Raw genomic sequence first — 23422 nt, forward strand, 5'->3', positions numbered from 1 at the left:
ATTGGAGTGAAAACTGACTTTTTCCAGTCCTGTGGCCACTGCTGAGTTTTCCGAATTTGCTGGCATATTGAGTGCATTACTTTCACAGCATTATCTTTTAGGATTTGAAGTAGCTCAACTGGAATTTCATCACCTCCACTGGCTTTGTTCGTAGTGATGCCTCCTAAGGCCCACTTGACTTCACATATAAGAAGGACATTATATAATGGTAAAATGGGTCCATCCACGAGGAAGATATGACAGTTATAAATATGCACCTAACTTCACAGCTCCCAAATATAGAAGCAAACATTAACAGAATTGAAGGGAAAACTGAAACACTATAAGAGAAGATTTCAATTTCCATTTTCAATAATGGATACAACCATGAAACAGAAGACCAATAAAGAAACAGAGGACTTGAAAAACATGATAGATTAATTAGACCAAACAGACATACACAGAACACACTACAAACCAATAGCAGAATACATATTCTTCCTAAGTGCACATGGAACATTCTCTTCAGGATAAACCACATGTAAAAGCACAAGTCTTAAAAGTTTTAAGATTAAATCATATAAAATATATTCTCCAATCACAGTGAAATAAAACTAGAAATCAAATATGTGGAAATTAAACAACCAATGGGCCAAAGAATAAATCATAAGGGAGACTGTAAAATATTTTGAGATATTTTAAAATAAGAATACAACATATTAAAATTCTAAGATATAGCAAAAACAGTCCTAAGAGGGAAATCTATAGTGCTAAGTACTTCTATTAAAAAAGAGAAAATATCTCAAATCAACAACCTAACTTTACACTTCAAAGAAGCGGGAAAATGAAGAATAAACTCAAAGTTGGCAGAAGAAAAGAAATAATAAAGATGAGAGCAGAAATAAGTGAAATAGAGAGAACAGTAGAAAAAAATGTATGAAACTAAGAGTGAGTTTCTGGAAAGAGCAGCAAAAATGACAAATGCTTATTAGCTAGATGAAGAAGAAAAAAGAGAAAACTCAAATAACTAGAATCAGAAAGGAAAGAATGAACATTAGAACTGTTATCAGAGAAATAAGAAGGATATTTTATAAAAGGCTACCAGGATCCATTATACACCAACAAAGTGGATAATCTAGAAGAAACGGACAAATTTCTGTAAAAATATAACCAACTAAGACTGAATCAGAAAGAAATTAAAAATCTGAACAGATTTGTAACTAGTAAGGAGATTGAATCAGCAAACAAATAATTTCCAACAAATATGAGCCCAGTACTATATGGCTTCCATGGAGAGGACTATCAAACATTTAAAGAAGAATTAACACCAATCCTTCTCAAATAATTCCAAATATTGAAGAGGAGGGAACATTTTGAAACTCATTCTATGATGCCAGCATCACCCTGATACCAAAGCCAGACAAAGATACTATAAGATGAGAAAACTACAGCCCAATATTGCTTTTGAACATTGATTCAATACTAGCAAACCAAATTCAACAACACATTAAATGAATGAGACACTGAAGAATGAGACTTATTCCTAGAATGCAATAGTAAATATCAGTCAATATAATAAATCACAGTAACAGAATGAAGGAAAAAAATGACTTAATCATCTCAATGGATACAGCAAAATCATGATGAATTCAACACTCTTTCATGATTAAAAATGAAAACACTCAACAAACTAGGATTAGGAGGAAACTACCTCAATATGGGGTTTCCCCAGTGGCTCAGAAGTAAATAATCCACATGCAATTCAGGAGACACAAGTTCAGTCCCTGGGTTGGGAAGACCCCCTGGGGAAGGGCACGGCAACCCACTCCAGTATTCTTGCCAGGAGAATCCTGTGGACAGAGGAACCCAGCAGGCTAAGGTCCATGGGACTGCAAAGAGTTGGACATGACTGAAGCAACTGACCACAAGCACAAGCACTGCAATATAGTAAAGGTGTCATAACTCACTCAAAATCCTGCTTTAGATGGTAAGGAGGGAAGTGATGTCATGAAAGACAGTGGAGCAGAAAAATCAAGGAACTGGTCTTTTCACCAAAACAACTATTTGATAGAATTAACTGTTTTGGAACTTAAGAATGTAGTTGAACACTTACATAGCATTCAGAAGAACGCGTGATGAAGAGAGAGGCTGACATGTAGGGAAATCTCTGTCAGGTCACTGGCTGACCACAGGGATGACAATACTTTAGTGAACACACATGATAAAGAATAGAAAAACACCAATACAGTATACTAATGCATATATATGGAATTTAGAAAGATGGTAACGATAACCCTGTATACGAGACAGCAAAAGAGACACAGATGTATAGAAGAGTCTTTTGGACTCTGTGGGAGAGGGCGAGGGTGGGATGATTTGGGAGAATGGCATTGAAACATGTATAATATCATATAAGAAATGAATCGCCAGTCCAGGTTCGATGCAGGATACAGGATGCTTGGGGCTGGTGCACTGGGATGACCCAAAGAGATGGTATGGGGAGGGAGGTGGGAGAGGGGGTTCAGGATTGGGAACACATGTACACCCATGGCAGACTCATGTTGATGTATGGCAAAACCAATACAATACTATAAAGTAAAAAATAAAATAAAATATGGGAAAAAAAAGAACATTAAAGAATATAGTCTTTCCAAAATAGGGTGAAAAGACATTAAACAGACAACTGCAGGCTTCATCAAGCAACAACAGCAATTTCTGGGGAGGGTAGAGAATCTAATTTCCTGAGTTACTGTTACAATGCCCAAAATGTTCAGTTTTCAACAAAAAATTACAAAGAATACCAAGAAACATGGATGCATACAGCCCATTGACAGGGGAAGAAAGCAACAGACACATAAAGTTCAGACACTGGACTTGGCAGACAAAGACTTAAAATAACTTTCTTAAAAGCCAATCTTCAAATTCACATTGAACTTCAAGGGGCCACAAATAACCAGAACAGTTTTGAAACAAAACAACAAAGTTGAGAGACTTTCAAAACTCACTATAGCCCGCTAGGATTTTCTGTCCATGGAATTCTACAGGCAAGAATACTGCACTGGGCTGCCATTCTCCAGGGATCTTCCCAACCCGGGGATTGAACCCAGGTCTCTTGACTGCAGGCAGATTCTTTACCATCTGAGCCAGCAGGAAGCCCAGAAAGCAGACTGGTAGTTACTAAAGTGGGAGAGAGGAATGGGGAAGGTGTACTTAACAGGTACAAGGTATTTTCTGAGATGATAGAGAAGTTATGAAAGTAAAGGAACGTGTGGCTTGCACAATATTAAAAAAATTTTTTTTATTGGAGCACAGTTGCTTTACAATGTTGTTATTTTCTGCTGTATAGCAAAGTGAACTAACTGTGAATAACTTAAGTATTACCAAGTAGCACATTTTAAAACAGTTAAAAGAAACTGTTAACTGTAGGTTATATGAATTTTACCAAAATTAAAAAGCAATTTTAAAGATGAAAAGGAACTGGCTTACTTTTTTTTTTCCTCTGGAGATAATGCTCGCCAAACAATTTTATTCAAGCGCCTGTTTTTTTAAAAAAAATCAACAGTAATTATTTAATTGCAATACTTTACTTCAGAAGAAAAGGCTGAGCCCAGGCAGGGAAAGCCCAAGCCACACCCCCCCACAGGACCACACCATTGCACTTGCTTGGAGATTGGATGTGAGGGTCTCCCTCCCTTAGCATCACTGCAGAAGCTTTATGACTCTGTGGCAATCATGCTAAATATGAAAGGAGGGCTTAGTTCTCAGCTCCATTAGGTAAAACCCAGGCTGAAAAAAGGCAGCAAACAAACTGGTCTCTCTGCATGAAGATATTTTTAAACATCTGATTTTCATCTTAAGGAAAAATACAAGTGTGCCCTTAGCCTGCCTCCTGTAGACATTTTTCTGTCTGAATTTGTAGAACAAAAAAGGGTTAATAGGGTCATAAATAAGAGAACTGGGATACACTTTAGAGATCAACCAGCCTGACCTCTTTGTTTTCTAAATGTGGCTGCTGAGGGGGCAGAATGATGAAGCGCCTTGCTCATCCAGCATAGAGTTGGGGCTGAGACTAAGCTCACTGACCATGTTTGCAGAAAGATTCTGGAAAGGAGGAAGTTGGAGCCAGTGCTTTCAATTGGGTAGTTACAGCTCCTTTTCTTGTTACTAATCAGCGGTGCTCCAGGTTTCCTGGAGCGCCAGGCACAGAACACTGGCTCCATGGGTTGTGAGCTGGTGTATGAAATGGAAAAGTCTCAACAAGTTGGAGTGGGAGAACACTGCCACTCCCCAGGAGGCACGCTCCTAATCCTTGGGCCCAGTGTCTGTGGCACAGGGCTCTGGGAGCATACTTTGGGTGGTGTTATCTTGCCCTGATCATCCATCATGAGCTTGGGGAGGTCATGGAAAGGGGTCTAGTGTGGTGGTGAAGAGCAGAGACTCTGGAGCCACTGGGCCCAAAGCTCAGTGTTCCCCTCTTATTATCCAGTAGACTTTGGGCCAGTAGCCAACTTTTCTGTAGAATGTGGATAATAAGAGTACCTCCCTCCCAGTGTTGCAGTGCAGATTTAATAAGCAAGTGTATGCATCGTACAAAGAACTGTGTCTGACACAGGTAAATGCTCTGTAAGTGACAGAAAAAGTCAGGAAGCGGGAAACAAGCCAGCTCTGCCCCTGTCTCCTTCGATATTTTTGGTTCTTTGTGGCCTCTTTAGAAGGGCTTCCCTGGTGGCTCAGATGGTAAAGAACCTTCCTGCAATGCAGGAGACCGGTTTTGATACCTGGGTCAGGAAGATCCCAGCAGGAAATGGCAGCCCAATTAGCCATTCTTGCCTGGAAAATTCCAAGGACAGGGGAGCCTGGTGGGCTATAGTCCATGGGGTTACAAGAAATTGGCTTTCTTTTAAAAAGATTTTATTTATTTATTTGGCTGCCCTGGGTCTTAGTTGAGGCACACAGAGCTTCCCTGGTGGCTCAGACAGTAAAGAATTCTTCTGGAATGAGGGAGACCTGGGTTGCAATGAAGGTTTGATCCCTGAGTTGGGAAGATCCCCTGGAGAAGGAAATGGCAACCCACTCCATCCAGTATTCTTGCCTGGAGAATTCCCATGGACAAAGGGAATGGGGTTGCAAAGAGTCAGACACAATTAAGCGACTAAGCACACAATAGGATCTTTAATCTTCATGGTGGCGTGCAGGATCTTTTTTGGTTGTGGACTGTGGGATCTAGTTCCCTGAGGGATCAAACCTGGGCTGCCTGCATTGGGAGTGTGGAGTCTTAGTCACTGGACCATCAGGGAAGTCCCAATTTTCTTTAATCATGTGGTTGATTAAACAAAGACGAGGGCTTCTAAAACTTGTGTGCATTTATGGAAAATAAAAAAAACTATTTTAAACTATTTTAAAATTTAAACCTTGAAAGTGGAGGCAATGGGAGAGAGAGGCTGGGAGTGTAGACATGGGCTTGGCAGAGACACTGGTCTGGGTTCAAATCTCAGAGGCTCTGCTTTATTACGGTATGCTCCTATTACATAACTTAAAAAAATATTCATTTATTTGGGTGTGTCAGATTTTAGTTGTAGCACTTGGACTCTCTAGCTGTGGCATGCAAGGCTCAGTAGTTGTGGCACTCAGGCTTAGTTACTTTGTGGCATGTGGGATCTTAGTTCCCCAACCAGGGATTGAACCTGCAACCCCTGCATTGCAAGGCAGATTTATAACCACTGGACCACCAGGGAAACCCCTGTTACCTAATTTTTGAAAACTGCTTTCTTACCAATAAAACAAGGATAACACCTGGCATTAAGGGGATTAAATGAGCAGTATGTATAAAGTGATCAGAAATAACTAGGGCTCATTCCTTCCTCTTCTAAAGAAGAGGGAGACTTAGAAATTCAGAAATGGTTGGTGAATATGGGTCCAATTAGCTATGACATGTCTCTAATTTTATTTATTTTTAAAATGAAAAGAAAAATGCTTACCACAGTGCCTGTCATGTACTAAGTGCTCAAAGGTTAGTGTTTTTATTTATTATTATTATTATTTTGGCCATGCTGCATGCAGGTGGGATTTTAGTCCCCCACCAGGCATTGAGCCCATACCCCCTATAATGGAAGTGAGAAGTCCTAACCACTGGACCTCCAGGGAAGCCCCCTGTCTCTAATTTTGTTTCTTCAGAAAATATTTTCCTAAGAGGGTATGTATTTTCATAACCCCTATTTTTCCTCCATTTGCCATCTTCACTGAACTATTTCAAAGCACACAGAAAAAGCAAGCAGGCATGAATTGAGGGCAGTGGAGAGTATATGAATCCTGGCTCCACTGGTGTGGAAGGCAGCCGCAGGAAAGCCTTTAAAAGTGTGGGATGAGAGCTGTCCGGGATACTGGGGTTTGATAAACCACAATCTTCCTGTTTTTAGGAGAGTCAAACTTGACCTCAGGTTCACCATGAACACAGCTGCAGAAAAATCACCCGAGAATCTAGCCAGCAATGATATCCTCAGAGCTTATGTGCAGATACACAAAGTCAAAACTGCTCCTGCAATTCTTAAAATACTAAAACACAAGGACTCCTATACCTGGGAATTAGGTGTGACCAAAATAGCTAGAGTGTCACTACTTTGACCAAAGGACTGTAAGCTTCCAACTTACTTGGTCATCCCCAACCATACAGACTTAAGAGTTGTATCTGGCTTACCTGTGGTGGGAAACTCCTTACAAATGTTTTACTGGGGATGAGATGGGGATAAATCAAGTTTCACTAATTATTTTTCATAGTCTGCATAGCTTTAGAAAGATGGGGCAAGATGGAAAAGGGAACTGAGATTTATACCAGCAAACAAATACTATTAAATACAAAAGATCAGGAGCTGTGTTCTAAATAATATGAATGTTAATATTATTAAAAACAACATTAAATAGTTCATTTAAAATAAACACCAAATTAATGATACCAAATAATATACATTCAATCAATATTAATATTAAAGTTAATGCTAATAATCATATTTAAATCAATACCATTTTATTATTTTAATAACAATATGGTATAATATTTCTCTGAGGGTATTAAAGGCTTTTCCAGATTCACTTACTGGAAGTAAGAACTGGCACAGAGCACTGCTAGGTCTGTATTTTGGTTTTGCTATGAATGAAGGACTCTCTTCTGCCTAGGAATGGAGGGTCTCTGTCCTTCTGGAAATTCTCAGGAAAGGGTCATCTTAGTGGAAAGAACTATTTGACTTTTTCACCCCATGTATTTATGATTATTTTAGCATCAGCAAATTCAGGGAATGAAAGAGGGAAGTAATTAACATTAGTTGCTCTTTATGTATATAATTTATATAACCTTCAAACCGCCCTGTGAACCAGATTTTTGCAAATAAGGAATCTGAAGCTCACAAGTGTCACATGACCTGTCAAGCAACTGTCAGAGCCAAGAATGAAACCCCTGAGCTGTCAGACCTCAAAGCTCCAGCTTGTGGCCCTGTAGCAGGCTTTCACAGACCAGGTAATCACAGCACACAAATATTTAAACAAGTCAAGCAAATTAAATTATAATATAAATGATATCATTATATATTTTATATAACTGAACTAAATGAATTTTAATAACTAAACCTGAATTAGATCAAATTCAAATTAAATTCCAACAGTCAAAATATATATAGTGACACCTGCTAGGAAGAGGAGACCAGGGGGAAAGCCGGCAGCCCAGAGTCTGCCCTGGGGGGCTGACATCCTCACAGGGGAGAGGCAGGCCTGCGTTGAAGCTGGGAGCATTCCCAAGCACCACAGTCAAAGTGGGTGCTGGAGAGTCGCTGGGGAAGGGCCTCTGGTGGGGGGTGGCCAGTGGTGCTGAGGCAAGAAGGGATGAAAGAGGATAGCTAGGTGGGTGGGCAGGGAGAGTGGCAATAGAGCTTGGAGGCAAGGGAAGGCCTGCCTGGTGCAGAGGAAGAGGCAGAGAAGAGGGCCAGACAGAACAAAGTCTCTGGCCCAGCAGGGAGGGTGACCCTTGGGAGAGTTCAGCCTGCCTTGGAAGGAAATGAAGGGCCCACAAAGACCCAGAAAAGCCCTGAGGCAACAGAAGGAGCCCATGAAACACAGCCTCAGTTCTTAGGTGAGGGTAGCAGAAGAAGCTCAAGTGTAAGCAGATCTGGAGAGGCGTGAGATGGGCCTATTGCAGAAAGGCCAGTCTCTGGGCTGGGTCGTGCACTCCAGGTGGCAGAAGTCAGATCTTATATTCAGTTGGTCAAAAAAGTCTATTTGGGTATTTCTGTAACATGTAATGGAAAAATCCGAACTTTGGGACCAAACCAATACTTTTTTGAACACACACTAGACATACTAAAAAATGACAGTGGACCAGTTAAGGGCTGGCCTGGGCCCTGTTCACTTTTGCTTACTTTGATTTTCCCCGACCACATGGTAGTAAATGAAAACCCAATTACACAGCTTCCAGAACCAAGAATAAGAACTTGCCTGGAGGAGCTGGGTAGCTCAAAGTTTAATAAAGAGTGTGCACAAGGAGTAATTAAGTGCTAAGGGGCAGGGTGGGGAGGTGACTAGAGAGCTGGGAGAGGGTGAGATTCTAACTACAGAGCCATAATCTCCACTCTGAGACGGGCTCCCAGGTCAGGCCTGAAGGAGCCAGGCTCCAGGAAGGGGCTGGGATTCAAGGACCCTGGGTTTCTTTCCCACCTGGATCTCCTCCTCCAGCCTGGCAGTTGCCTGCCAAATCCTGGGTTATCTGCCCTTGTGAAGAGAGGCCTCCTAACTCAGCATGAACACAGTGACTATTCAAGAGTATAGTTTTCACTGTAGTCAACTTGTCATCTTGCTTTTGATTTAAAAATTGTTTAAGTAAATTATGTCATTATTGTGGTGTTTTATTAGTCACTTTACAGAAAGTTAAATGCTAAAATGGTCCAGTTCACTCTGCTAAAAAGAAAGCTTCAAGAGTTCATGGAGGGACTTCCCTGTCAGTCCAGTGGTTAAGACTGCACCTCCCGAAGCAGGGGGCTGGAGTTCGATCCCTGGTCGGGGAGCTAAGGTCCCATATCCCTTGTGGCCAAAAAGCCGAAACATAAAAAATAGAAAAAATATTGTAACAAATGCAATAAAGACTTTAAAAAATGGTCCACATCAAAAGAAAATCTTTAAAAATCTATAGAAAAGAAAAAAGAGTTTATGGAAACATGAGATGTCTACAGAGTTTAGAAAGGGAAGATGGTTTCTTGAAAACCCTGTTGGGCACATTCAGGTAATGAGCTTAATGTGGCACAGGCATAGAGGAAGCCCCTTCTGTTAGCTGGAGCTGCTGTTAATATTTCCTATGGACTATTGTTAAATAGCTGCTCCAGATGAAAAATTTAAGCTAAAACAAGAGAAAAGCCAAAACAAATTACACATCCATTAAAGAGTAGCCAGGAGAAATACTCACTTTTCATAGGACTTAATTGCCTGTTCCACTTTTTGCTTGTAGATATTGAGCTTCACTCCTTGGGGGTTAATTAAAGTCATCTTATTTGTGTCATTGCACACATGTGCCAGAGGGAACACCTATACGCCAATGTCAAAGGAAAGTGTCACTTAACATATGCCTTCAAAACTCAATTTAATGGTTGTACAATATGTTTCTCTGGATAGAAAATCAATACTTTAGATTTGCAGAGAAATTAGAAAATACAGAAAATAAAAAATAAAGAAATAAAAATCAGAGATATCATTGCTAACCTTTTCCTTCCAATTTTTAAAACTACATATTTTAAAAATAACCATCACCTCAAAAAACTATTTCAGGAAACCCTAATCAGAATCAAGTATTCTCTTCATAAGCTTCTGTCACATTGATGGGCATGAGCAATAAGAAATGGAATCTCATTGCTGCTACTTTGTAAATGACAGGTTCTTCCCTGATGGCTTAGATGGTGAAGAATCCACCTGCAATGCAGGAGACATGGGTTCAGTTCTTAGGTCGGGAAGATCCCCTGGAGAAGGGAATGGCATCCCACTCCAGTATTCTTGCCTGGAGAATTCCATGGACAGAGGAGTGTGGTGGGCTAGAGTCCATGGGGTCGCAAAAGTCTCAAACATGACTGAGTGATTAACACTTTAACTTTTCAGTTGGATTCAACATCTTTTTCATGTACTTATTTTAAATTTGATTTTCTCTTGAGAATATATGATTACAGTTAATATCTTTGGGCCATTTTCCTTATCAATTTGTAAGAGATTCTTATACATGTAAAATAAGGACAGCTTAGTGATCAATGAAACCATGCTCTGTAAGAACAGTAGAGCACCAGAATGAGAGGGCATTTAAAAAAAATTCTGTCTGCATCTGATGCTTGCTTCTTTCTGGGTTTGGGGATGTCTCTGATTCTATGCTATGTTAACAGGACCAGTAATAAATTTACTTTTTGTTGCTGCTTAGTTGCTAAGTTGTGTCCAACTCTTTTGTGACCCCATGGATTGTAGCCCACCAGACTCCTCTGTCCATGGGATTTCCTGGGCAAAAATACTGGAGTAGGCTACCATTTCCTTCTCCAGAGGATCTTCCCAACCCAGGGATCGAACCTGGGTCTCCTACATTGGCGGGCAGTTTCTTTGCCACTGAGCCACCTGGGAAGCTCAATATTTCACTTTTACCTATTTGCATATTACTTATCCCTCCTTGAGCTTCTCTTGTGGCTCAGCTGGTAAAGAATTAGCCTGCAATGTGGGAGACCTGGGTTCAGTCCCTGGGTTGGGAAGATCTCCTGGAGAAGGGAAAGGCTACCTACTCCAGTATTCTGGCCTGGAGAATCCCATGGACTATATAGTCCATGGGGTCGCAAAGAGTCCGACACGACTGAACGACTTTCACCTATCCCTCTTTAAGAATGTAAGCTCCCTCAGAGCAGGAACTTTGTTTCATCACCACTTTATTTCTATCACGTGAACAGGGCCTGGCCCTCTACAAATATCTGTTGATAAAGGAATAAATGTATGTTCCTCAAAAGGTATATTCCATATCTTAATATTTACATGCAAAAGAAAGTCTAACAGGAGAAATACTGAGATACAGTAGTGTTTCAATACTGCATGTGATTCCAACCACAAGGAGCATGTAGGCATTTTAGAAATATGGGCAATCACTTTTAAGAAGTAAATTTTTATTTTCATTCCAGATGATACAGAGTTCATGTTTCCCTTTGCCTCCACATCATACAAAAATTATATTGTTATTATTTAAGAAAAATACATAGAAATAAAAGAAGGAAAAGAAGAAGGAAAGAAAGTAAAAGAAAGATGCATCGATATTTTCTATAGAGAAAAAGTTGAACACGTCAGCAGGACTGAAGTTGCAGGTTTGTTGACTCTTGTGTCCAAAGATGGCAGGGGTAGAGGGAGCTCAACTCCCAGGAAGCAAGTGGGACTCTGAGTCAGGCTCAGTGCCTGAAGCTGGCAGTAACATGAGGTTCTCTCACCCCTGCAAGAAGGCCCTGCCTGATGAGAGACAATGCTCATGTAGCTTCACAACCAAGAACTAAACCAAGCCACCCTCAATCTGCACTAGCCCAGTATCATCATGGAATAAGACCTGTAAATGCCAATGACCGGGGAGTAAGGGGATGCATTTAGGTAACTGCAAAAAAAAGAAGGCAGAGGAAAAAACAGATTTTTTAAAAGTCTTATTAAAAATGAGCCAACAAACTAAAATTCCTAAACACACACACACACACAAAAATGCCCCAAGTGGTAGCTGAGCAAATCAACAATCTGAATATCAATTCACTTGAGTAGAAATTAATTTTATGACCACCTAACAATAATTTTATATTAATTATGATTAAAATTAGTGATTAAGTTGCTCAAAGATGTAACAGTCATAAGAAAGTGTAAGAACAAACAGATGTGCCATGAAAACAAATGGATGAGAAAAAGAACAATATTTTGAATAATAAAATAACATCATGAAGAAAAGAGACATTGAAATTGAAAAAACTATGTATGTTGATTTTGCAATTAAAACCCCAAGACCAAAACAAACAAAATAACCAAAGATTCAGGAAACTGAGAAGGAAGCAATTAAGTTAGGCTGAATAGTCAAACCTTGTTACTTGTCAGACAGAATTCATCATGTGACCTCTAAGCAAGCTTTGTCCAAGAGAAGGAGTCAGAACAGTGGGTTAAAAGGTGAGTTGAGGTGGTGGAGCAGTTAAGGATCTGCCTGTTAATTTCGGGGACATGGATTTGATCCCTGGTCAGGGAAGGGTCCACATGCTGCAGACCAACTAAGCCCACGCGCCCTAGATCCCATGCTCTGAAACAAGAGAAGCCCACGCGACGCAACTAGAGAAGGCCTGTGCAAAGCAATGAGGACCCAGTGCAGCCAAAAACCAATCAATCAATCAAATAAAATAAAAAATAAAGGTGAGTTGACTGGACTTTGAAAACTGAAAAAACTTTACAAAAGTGAAAAAGAAAAAAATACAAACAAAACCCACCATCTTTTAAAATACCACATAAACTTTGAGAGGTAGAAAAAACAGCCTCAAAAAAAGTGAAAGATCCTACACTCTTATCTCTCCTGGGAAAAAGTTCCCTCTAGAAGTCTATAAATAGCTCTTCAAATTGCCAACTTATGGCTCAACTGCAAATCAACACCACAAAGTATAGCAACATTATATTACTTCATCAGGATCCGCTGGACCCCTGCCAGAAGGTGTAAAGAAAACCCTTTGTTTAACGTTCTACCTCCCTCTTTCGTGGGTTTGGATCTCATGCCTTGCATGGCCATCTTGGACTTCAGGGTGGTAGCAGTTCAAATTTGGCTCACATGCACCCACTCTCATTCCTTTCTGTGTGCAGATTGAGGGAAAGACAAAGTCATACTCCACACCTTCACTCTGTGGTCTTAGTTTTTACAACATGGTGATCAGCTGAAGGCCCCAGGGGACATTCTCTTTATGATGCTAAGTTTGCTGTGACTGTGAGGTCATAAAGGGCATTCTCACAGGGACTTGGGGGATCAGAATTTTGGCTGCTCAGCTTCTGTAGGGAGGCAGGTGGGGAGGGGAGTGCAGTTAATGAGGAAACTGACATTGCTTGAAAGGGAATGAAACCACTTGGTCACATGTCCTTTGAACATGTTTTACTTTTTACCTCTTATAATGGAAACCAAGCATTACTAACTTATGGCGGGGCCCTCAGGGCCCTTCTGGACAGTATTTGATAATAAAAGGGAGCCTCAAGGTATTGCCTATTTTAATCCTCTTGAGGTTAATCTAGAAGCCTTAACAAATTAATGATAATCACAGTCTGTGTGAGATTTTAACTATGAGGGAGGAAGAGCAGAGGGAGAAAGGAGGAGGTAAGAGGAGAGGGGGCAGAGAGAGAGTCACTGACGATAATTGCTGAATCCATGGATAGCCTCAATTTGGGCTGATTTATCTATATCGTAAAATACTGTGTCTTAAACTCCACCAGATTTGAGTTCTTGGTGATTGAGGAATGAAATGAGCATAACTTTGCCATTTTAAAAGATGTGTTTGCCGAGAATGTGAATGATATAACCAAAATTTTATGTATTTAGCTTACATAAAAAATTATTCTCAAACAATAAAAGAAAAAAGTTAAATTTGGAGTACCATTTTCCCTTAGCAGTAGGCAGGTTTTTTTGTTTTTAATGTTACTGCTCTAAGTGACAGCTAAGATGTAGGAAAACAGGCACTCTCAAAATGCCAAGTAAACTGTCCAATAATGCAGGGAATAGCTCAAGTAATTGTAGTAAGTCATGTTACTGAATATTAGTACAACTATTAAAATTCATCCAGAAACGGTCATTACAAGGAAATATGTGCCTAAGATATGCTAAGTGAAGAAAGTGGGGCACAGAACTGTCAGTCAGTCAGTTCAGGTCACTCAGTCATGTCCGACTCTTTGGGACCCCATGGCCTGCAGCACACCAGGTTTCCCTGTCCATCACCAACTCCAGGAGCTTGCTCAAACTCATGTTCATCGAGCTGGTGATGCCATCCAACCATCTCATCCTCTGTCTTCCCCTTCTCCTCCTGCCTTCAATCTTTCCCAGCAACAGGGTCTTTTCCAATGAGTTAGTTCTTCACATCAGGAGGCCAAAGTATTGGAGCTTCAGCTTCAGCATCAGTCCTTCCTGTGAATATTCAGGATTGATTTCCTTTAGGATTGACTGGTTTGATTACCCTGCTGTCCAAGGGACTCTCAAGAGTCTTCCCCAACATCACAGTTCAAAAGCATCAATTCTTTGGCATTTAGCTTTCTTTATGGCAACTCTCACATCCATACATGACTACTGGAAAAAACAGCTTTTCTTCAAAGGAGCAAGCATCTTTTAATTTCATGGCTGCAGTCACCATCTGCTGTGATTTTGGAGCCCAAGAAAATAAAGTCTGTCACTGTTTCCATTGTTTCCTCACCTATTTGCCATGAAGTGATGGGACTGGATCTTAGTTTTTTGAATGCTGAGTTTTAAGCCAGCTTTTTCACTCTCCTCCTTCACTTTCTTCAAGAGCTCTCTTCGTTTTCTGCCATAAGGGTGGTGTTATCAGCATATCTGAGGCTACTGATATTTCTCCCAGCAATCTTGATTCCAACTTGTGCTTCATCAGGTCTGGCATTTCTCATGCTGTACTGTGCATATAAGTTAAATAAGCAAGGTGACAATATACAGCCTTGATGTACTGCTTTCCCAATTTGGAACCAGTCCATTTTTCCATATCCAGTTTTACCTGTTGCTTCTTGACCTGTATACAAGTTTCTCAGGAGGCAGGTAAGGCGGTCTGGTATTCCCATCTCTTTAAGAATTTTCCACAGTTTGTTGTGATCCACACAGTCAAAGGCTTTAGTGTAGTCAATGAAGCAGAAGTAAATGTTTTGCTACGATTCTCTTGCTTTTTCTATGATCCATTGGCTGTTGGCTATTTGACTTCCTCTTCCTTTTCTAAATCCAGCTTGAAGGTCTAGAAGTCCTCGGTTCACGTACTGTTGAAGTCTAGCTTGGAGAATTTTGAGCATTACTTTGCTAGCGTGTGAGGTGAGTTCTCAGATTCTTTGGCATTGCCTTTCTGAACTGTAGGCACTGTTATTAGTTGTTAGAGTAGTCCAGACCAGAAGAATTCGACCAGACCACATTCTGGCTCTGTTTATAAGCAATCCCACAACATTTTGAAAATGAGAAAATGGTGCAAACTGGTGTTTATATATTTATCATTCAACACTGACTGAATTCAACAACTTCGCTGTTTTTCAACTAAATCATTTCCTATTCATATCCCAGAGCTTGCTGCCAGATTGGGCAAGGAGAGGTCTGACTGGATGTGAGTAATGAAAATGCAAAGGCTGTGCACATCCTGCACAGGTTCAGTGGCTTCATAGTTGTACAAATTTCTGAGTGCTAAAGCTTAAACCTCTGCTTGCATTTATTTATTTAAACAAATTATGTTTGTTTAATTTTTGGCCGCACTCCATGGCATGTAGGATCTTAGTTCCCTGACCAGGGATCAAACCGGAACCCCCTGAATTAGAAGGCAGAGTCTTTAGCCACTGCATCACTGGGGAAGTCCCAAAACTCTGCTTTGTAAATAGAAACATTTCCAGGTTTCCATAGTGCAAACTGAAGGCAGGGCCACAAAATTAACTGTGTGTCAATAAAATCATTCATAAACCCACAAAAATACATTACTTACAACAGGGTAGGTTACATCTCACAAACTTCAATCTAAATTTTTAAAAAATAAAATCATTTTTTAATGTAAACTTTATAAATGAAATTTGAATTTGTAAATTTTATGAATGAAATTTTCTGGTATGGAATGATGTTCAAAATAGATTGTTGAGTAAAAATCAAGGCACAGAGTATCTTCAGTTCTACTTCATTTTGTAAAACAAAACAGAAAACAAAAGACAATATATGTAATGAAAAAGCTTTGATCAGACAGTTATCAAATAATTCATCTGTGAGGAATTATATTCTAATGTATGATTCTTTTCTACTTATCTGTATTTTCCAATTTTTCTACACAATGAATACATATAGTTTTTGTATTAACTGTCCTTTAAAATTTTTAATTAACTTTTCTATCAACACAGTTTTCAATGCTATTATATTTGAAAGCAGCAAAATGTTATGCCCTTAGCAGCATCCCTAACATTCCTTGTTAGCTAAATGATGAGATAAACAGTCACTCACTAGGTTGCTGTGTTTTAGATCAGACACTTTGATAAAATGCTTCTCTCAGAATCTTGTATGAGGGACTATCCTGAGGTCCAGTGGCGAAGACTCCATACTCCCACAGGGGGCCTGGGCTTGCCAATTGTTGGTCAGGGAACTAGATCCCACCTGCCTCAACTTAAGATCCCATATGACACAACTGACCCAGTGCAGCCAAATAAATTAATAAAAATAAATATTTAAAAAAAGAACCCAGCATGAGGGCTCCTCACATACCTGATTGAAGACCTTGCCATGGCCTGTCAGGTGTAAGTGACAGAGGTGGGTGCAAGCCCAGCCTACCTGGTCACAAGGGTATGTGCTGGACCCAGATTAGAGCAAAGCAGGAAGCTTTGATGAGATGCTGTTAAAGGTAGGATGGTGTGTGATGCTGTAGTGGCCTTTTCAATGATGCAAAAACTATTGTTTCCGCATTCTTTTTTTTCCCCAAAGCAATTGGCAATAAAGAGCTTTAAATTCCAGATTCATCAAATAGCAAAAGCAGTTTTACTCTGTATATGACTTGGTGATGAATTCATTGTTTTGAAAGAGCTAAGGTTAAAGTTATCTGGTCCGCTGAAAACTGAACATGCCGGTTAGCATCTTGTAATGAAGAGTTGCCAGGGCAACCTCTCTGCTCAACACTTCATTTCCAAGGTGATATATTTGATGCTGGTCCAGGAAACATGAAAACCAAAACAGCATTGTGTTCCAGAAGAAGAAACAGCCCATACATAAGTCATGAATGAAACAAATGGCTGGGACGAAACCAAACAATGCTTTACAATTCTACCCAGACAGACGTGGCCGTACACAGGACACTGGAGTAAAAGTAAATTAAAATTCTCAGTGAAGTAGGTTAAGATTCATGTTTCCTTTTCAGCTCCATTCTACTTTTCGTCTACTTTTCAAAAAAACTGTTAGGTCCAAATATAAAAGCTATATATCTCGCCCAGAGGGTTTATATTTTTCAGTCACTGTTTTCCCATTCTTTTCTTTAGTTGAGGGTCTCTTCCAGTTAGAGAAAATATTAAATAAAAGATATAAGTGTGCTTTGAGGGTGAAACTGGAATTTACTGCAGTATTATTTCCTTCATTGTCATGATTCTTGCTCCTATCAATAATGGAATGAGGAGAGCATGTGTGTACTATGTGCTCACAGGCTTGTGGTGAGAATTTATGATGCCACAGAAGGCCCTGAGCATGAGTGCCCATGGTGGAAGGCACAGGAAAAAAATATATGTCCTGTTTCATTGGCTTTGCTTTCTAAACAGAACCCTCAATACTCTTCCATTTATTTTCCTTCTTAAAAATCACTCAACATGTTTCTCTCTCTCAGCCCAATGTGGTTCTCTTTCCCTCCCTCTTTTTGACTTTTTCCTTTGGAGACTTTTATGATGGAAAAGATGCCACTGTATTTAGGAAGAGAAGGTAAGCAAAGGAGGATCATAATTTCCCACAAGTTCTCCCTGACCTTTGATATTGAATGATATTCTCTTATGACTCGTGACTCTGACCTAGAGGCTTTTCAGACATTTCTGCAGCTCCACACTGCCATCCATTAGCAAGGAGCCATAAACTGCCAACCAAACAGAGGCCAATTTCTTCTCAGCTTAGAAGCAAAAATGCTTAAGAGCTTCTCCCTCTGCTTTTCATTGTCTTTACAAATGATTTTTTCCCAATGGCTGAAATATATTTCTATTACAACTGTACAAGACATTAAATGGATTCCTTTCTATGTAAGCAGGAAATGAAAAGTACATCAAGCAGGGACATATAGAAAATCACTTTTACCGCATCAAAGACTTTGGAAACAACGTGCTTGTCCAGAACAGGGACGTAGGTGGAGCTATGAGGAATGGCAGCCATGGACAAAGCATCCATGATGGTGAGCTTCTTGGCCGCCAAGCCGTGGATCTTGAGCCAGGTTGCTGAAGACATTTCTGCAGAACTAAGAACATGAGGCTGCGACGTTTTAAGACATATCAAACAAAAACATAACAAGCCTGGCCTAGTAAAATTGAAGCACTCACTCTTGGTCATAAACTTGGCTTCCTTCTCGAGTCAATCTTTCTAATGACTTGTCATCTGGAAACTCATTTGTCAGCAGGATGCCCATTTCTGTAGAAAAGAAAATGGAAGCTGTATAATTTCCTCACATGTGGGGTTCATATCAAAATGCAAAAGGATCACACTCATCTCTGGGTTCAGTTGTGTCTGAGGACTAATGAATGGACTATATTTCCAAGAGCTGATCTCTCAGAGTGGGTTATAGGCAAGATGAATTTGCAATGGACACTAAAGGCTGATGCATGGGTAATAGGGTACTCACATTGTTTAACTAATCTATCTCACCCCATACCCACTGAGATCTTCCTCTGTGGAAGGATACTGCTGCTACTGCTGCTAAGTCACTTCAGTCGTGTCAGACTCTTTGTGACCCTATAGAGCCAGTCCACCAGGCTCCCCCATCCCTGGGATTCTCCAGGCAAGAACACTGGAGTGGGTTGCCATTTCCTTCTCCAATGTATGAAAGTGAAAAGTGAAAGTGAAGTTGCTCAAGTCGTGTCTGACCCTCAGAGACCCCATGGACTGCAGCCCACCAGGCTCCTCCGTCCATGGGATTTTCCAGGCAGGTGTATTGGAGTGGGGTGCCATTGCCTTCTCCTGTGGAAGGATGAGACGGACTCATTCTGTCACACTCCAGAAAATGTATCTTCTAAATGTCAAATAAGAATGTCATGAGCCAATAATTATTCAGTGTTGCCCTCATTAGACTCCCCCCAGACTACACAGGACAGCCTTGTTCAACATTTCAGTTTTTGACAGTTTAGTCCCTGATTCCTCAGCTCTATGTGGAAAACCAAAATCCCTACTAAGTCCTATTTAGTTGTAAGTTCAAATTTTCAAACTATTATTTGGAATTTTTAATGTCTATTTTTATAGAAGCTTGGATTTACAAATGAAAAGCAATATTAGCTAATTGAATTAGTAGAAGAAGGGGTGTTTGGGAGTGAGGTAGTTAAATGCCTAAGAAATCACATCCCAGTCATCATATGGTAATCCTTTTAAAGGACTGTGCACGTAGAAGATTTAGGAAATATGGCAGGTTAATTAAAATTGAGGAAAAGGCACCCCACAGATCGGCACTGAAGAACACAGGGTTTGATTAAGCTATGGCTCAGTAACAGCAGGTATAAATTTGTCTCTCATGCACTTTCTCCTACTTAAGGGGTTGTGCGGATGTGCGTGTTTAGCCAGGGGCTTATTATTTATTAACCCTATGAAACATAGGGAAAAGTGCTACAGGAATTAAAATGTTAGGAAATTAAGTCTTTAAATTTACTTTTTTAAAAATAATGATATTATCAATAAAAACTGAGTGGAAAAGTCAAACTTTCCTCATATTTAGCTCCCATAAGGCTGACAATATAGATCAGAGAGGTGCTCGTCAGATGGTACTACCTGTGAATGAATGGAAGAAAATAAACCAACTGTGAAGTACTAGGTTTTCAAATTCAAAACATGGAGTGGCAGCCAGCACCACCGCTAGTGCCAGTGGTTACATGAGCCAAGGGTGTATTAAACAACCAGGGAAGGATAAATGCAAGTCTGGCCCTAAGGAAGTCCAGCTCACTAAAGCAAGACAACCTGGCTTACAAGAGAGTCCTTCGAAGAGGTATAAACCTAGACTCACTTAAAAATGATTTGTATCCTCTCAAACTCTCTCTCCTCAGCTCTTTCAGGAGAAGACGCACTGGGGAGGGGAGACCAGCTTGGGCTTCCTGATGTATAGACCCTCAATAGCTTACCCCTGTCACTTGGCATGTTCCAGCTGCTAGAACTGGAAAGCCTGTCCTTCCTCTCACTGCAGGCTGAGCTCTTGAGGGTGGTCACCTGGCTTCTGAGCAGGCTGGTTTTGGTTGGTTCTGTGGGTGTCACAGGGAGAAGGGTTAAAGGAATTTGGGATGGAAGGAGGTGCTTCAGGAGATGCAGCTATGTCCTTGGAGCCTTTAAAAAGAAAGCAGGTTTAGTCTCCCAACCCTCAGGGGGACAGTGCTGCCACCAAGTAGATGCTGTGTAATGGTGGATTCTACTGATCTGAGTTCAAGCTCTGCCCCTCCCGGATAGAGATCTGCTTCTGAGTTCCTTCAGCTTGTTGGCAGAAATTATTTCCTTGTGGTTGGAGGACTTAGGTCCCTTTTCCTTGCTGGCTGTTACGTAGGGGTCTCAGCTTCTTAATCACCCCCATTCCTATTCATGGACCCCTCCATCTTCAAGCCAGCAGTGGCACACTGTTTCCCCTCTTGCCCCAAATCTCTCTGACTTCCTCTTCTGCCACCATCTGGTAAAAAGCTCCCACATTCAGGGGCTCATGTGAGTACATGGGGCTCTCCTAGGAACCCTGACTGAGGATCACATAACATAATCAAGGGAGTGATGTCCATTACCTTCACAGGGTGCACGGTTTAGAGCGGGACCTCTTTGTAGGTCATTTTAGAAGCTCTGCCCACCACAGCTTCTGTCTACACCTTTATTTGTATTCTTTTCTACCCTCTGTTGGGCCCTTTCAAATAGCAAGTAGACACTTGGTAAATAATGACATTGAATCTGTGTGCTTTAGATAGAGCAGGGTTCCCCAGTCTTTGGGATCTAATGCATAATGATCTGAGGTGGAGCTGATGTAATAATAATAGAAATAAAGTGCACAGGAAATGAAATGCATTTGAATCATCCACAAACCATCCCTGCTCCCCCAACCCCAGTCCGTGGAAAAATGGGTTTCCATGAAACTGGTCACTGGTGCCAAAAAGGTTGGGGATTACTGCTTCAGAGGATAATGCATTTGCACCAAGATATTTGATTACTTTCCCATGGGATCGCAGAAACCACACTAATTGTAATTGTTGTCTGTACTTTGTGATCTGGAGGCCTTTATGTAGTACCAAAGCTTTATGTAGTATTCGTAAACAAAATGTGTCCTGTTTTCAACAAGAAGGGACTTATCCTTTCTTACAAGAAATTAAAGTGAAAATTAGCTAATAATCTGCATTGCCTTAAACACAGAAAGATAATCCCAGTAGTTTCCATGTGTGGAGTCAGGAGTGTGCTATGTGATAGTCACTGTTTTTCTAGGCAACAAATAGGGTGATTCCTGTCTCCACTGCCTCTGTAACAGGAATTTGGAAGGATAAATTTTCTAGGGAGCTGTGTCTGTGAGCAAAAGAGACAAATGATCCACATAGGAGAGGTGAACGCCTATTCCTCACTATAACAGCAGGCCATCTTGATCAAAATTGCTGGGTAGAAACAACAGATGTGTCCAAATGAAAATGAAATTTAGCTCCCAAAGTTTCTAGACATGAAAACTTTACTATTCCCAAATGGCAAATAATGAGTGAAGACATATTTATCTGGCAGTGGATTCAAGCATTTTACTACTCCCCCAGCTCTGCATAGTCTAACACCACATTTCATCACTATTCTAAATTAAAAATTGAATCAGAAAAAAATTTGGCACAGGGCTGCCTAACAATAGCAACAATCCCAAATCTAAGTGAAATGGTGCAAGTGACAAAAGGCCATTAAAACATTTAGGATGAGTAGCAGGTAGCATTTCTAGCAAAAGTCAGGTTCACTGGAACAACCAGGCAGGAATGGCAAAAGGGATGCTGTCACACGAGTGGCCAGAATGGGAATCCTCTTTGTCCCCGTGGGCTTAAGACAGAGAGACTAGGGCAAATGGACAGATCATGAAAGAGGGGCCAAGCTACAGCAAATACTTCTTTGGTCTCTGTGGGTATCAGGCTCTCCTCCTCTGCCCAGAGACATGCGGAGATAAAAGAGACAGTGTGTATGGCAGAGGAAGCCATCACAACCTTCCTCACTGAGAGACATATAGCCTCCTGGCCTGGGGAGACTCCTCTGGTCCCTCAGAAAGCACCATAAAGGGACCAGTGGGAGCCACAATAACACCAGGTAACCAAACACCAAAATGATACCACAAAGGCTGTGAAAATGAAATGACCATTAGAACCCAAAAGAGCAGGCCAAAGTGAGACTTCTGTGTCAAGTTTAAACAGGACAACTGCTATCTAAAATAAAAGATATAAATAGCAGCCAGGGTCCCTAACATAAAAGAACATTCAGGAAACTATAAAAAAAAATCATCCATCATATCAGGAATCAAGAAAGTCACACTTTGAAGGAGAAAAAACAATCAAAGGATGTTAATACCATGATGAATCAGAAGCTGGAATTCTCTGACAAGGATCTCAAAGAAACTGTCATAAAAATGGTTCAGCCATTAATTATAAAATTCCCTTGACACAAATAGAAAAATCTCAGCAAAGAAATAGAAGTTATAAAAATTTCTAAGTGGAAATTGTAGAACTGAAAAATAACAAATGAAAAAATTTTGGGTGAACTTAACAGCAGAGTGAAAATAGCAGAGGGTAGTATCAGAGAACTTTGGGAACAGAATAATAGAATTCAGCCTATTTTAACAATAGAGAGAAAATACAACAAGAAAAGATAAACAGAGCCTCAGGGGTCTGTAGGATAATAGCAAAATATCCAACATTCATATCATCAGAGTTCTAAGACACAGAGGATAAAAGTGGGACTGAGAGACTATTTGAAGAAGTAATAGATGAAAGTGCCCCCAATTTGGTGAAAGATACAACATACAAATCAAGAAGCTGTGCAACCCCAAACAGAATAAACCCAAGGAAATCCATGCCAAGATGCATTATAGTTAAACATTTGAAAATTAGAGACGAAGAAAAAATTTAAAAAGCATGCCAGAGAGAAAGGAACCAGTACCTAGAGGGAAGCAGCAGTTTGAATCTGAGCAAATTTCACATTTCAAGTGTAGGCAGCCTGAGGAAGAGGCACTATGTTTTCAGCTACAGACAGGAAAGAACAATCAGCTTCAAATTCTGAACAAGGCAAAAATGTCCTTCAGGAATGAGGAGAAAGTAAAAAATATTCCTAGACAAAGAAAAAAATTATTGTGGCCAGCAGACTTCCCCTTGAAGACTGAACACAGGAAGTTCTTCAAACAGAAAGTAAATGAGAAAAGAAGGAATTTTGGAGAATCAGGAAGGAAGAAAGAACAAAAGAGAAAAATATGGTAAATACAATAGATTATCTGTTCTTCATGAGATTTATATTCGATGATTTAAACAAAAGTTACAGCATCACCTGATA

General features: G+C 40.3%; 1 protein-coding gene across 1 annotated transcript in view; it reads right to left on the minus strand.

The window, feature by feature from the left end:
• The window catches only part of VWA3B (von Willebrand factor A domain containing 3B), a 201729-nt gene that overhangs the window by 68630 nt on the left and 109677 nt on the right, over positions 1-23422 (minus strand). The window contains 5 exon segments of the mRNA XM_068967369.1: positions 3466-3516; positions 9419-9537; positions 18005-18161; positions 18244-18331; positions 20023-20139. Coding sequence (XP_068823470.1) covers positions 3466-3516; positions 9419-9537; positions 18005-18161; positions 18244-18331; positions 20023-20139 — 532 coding nt within the window.

Source organism: Capricornis sumatraensis, chromosome 1 (genome assembly GCF_032405125.1).
Source record: "Capricornis sumatraensis isolate serow.1 chromosome 1, serow.2, whole genome shotgun sequence".
Lineage (NCBI taxonomy): Eukaryota > Metazoa > Chordata > Mammalia > Artiodactyla > Bovidae > Capricornis > Capricornis sumatraensis.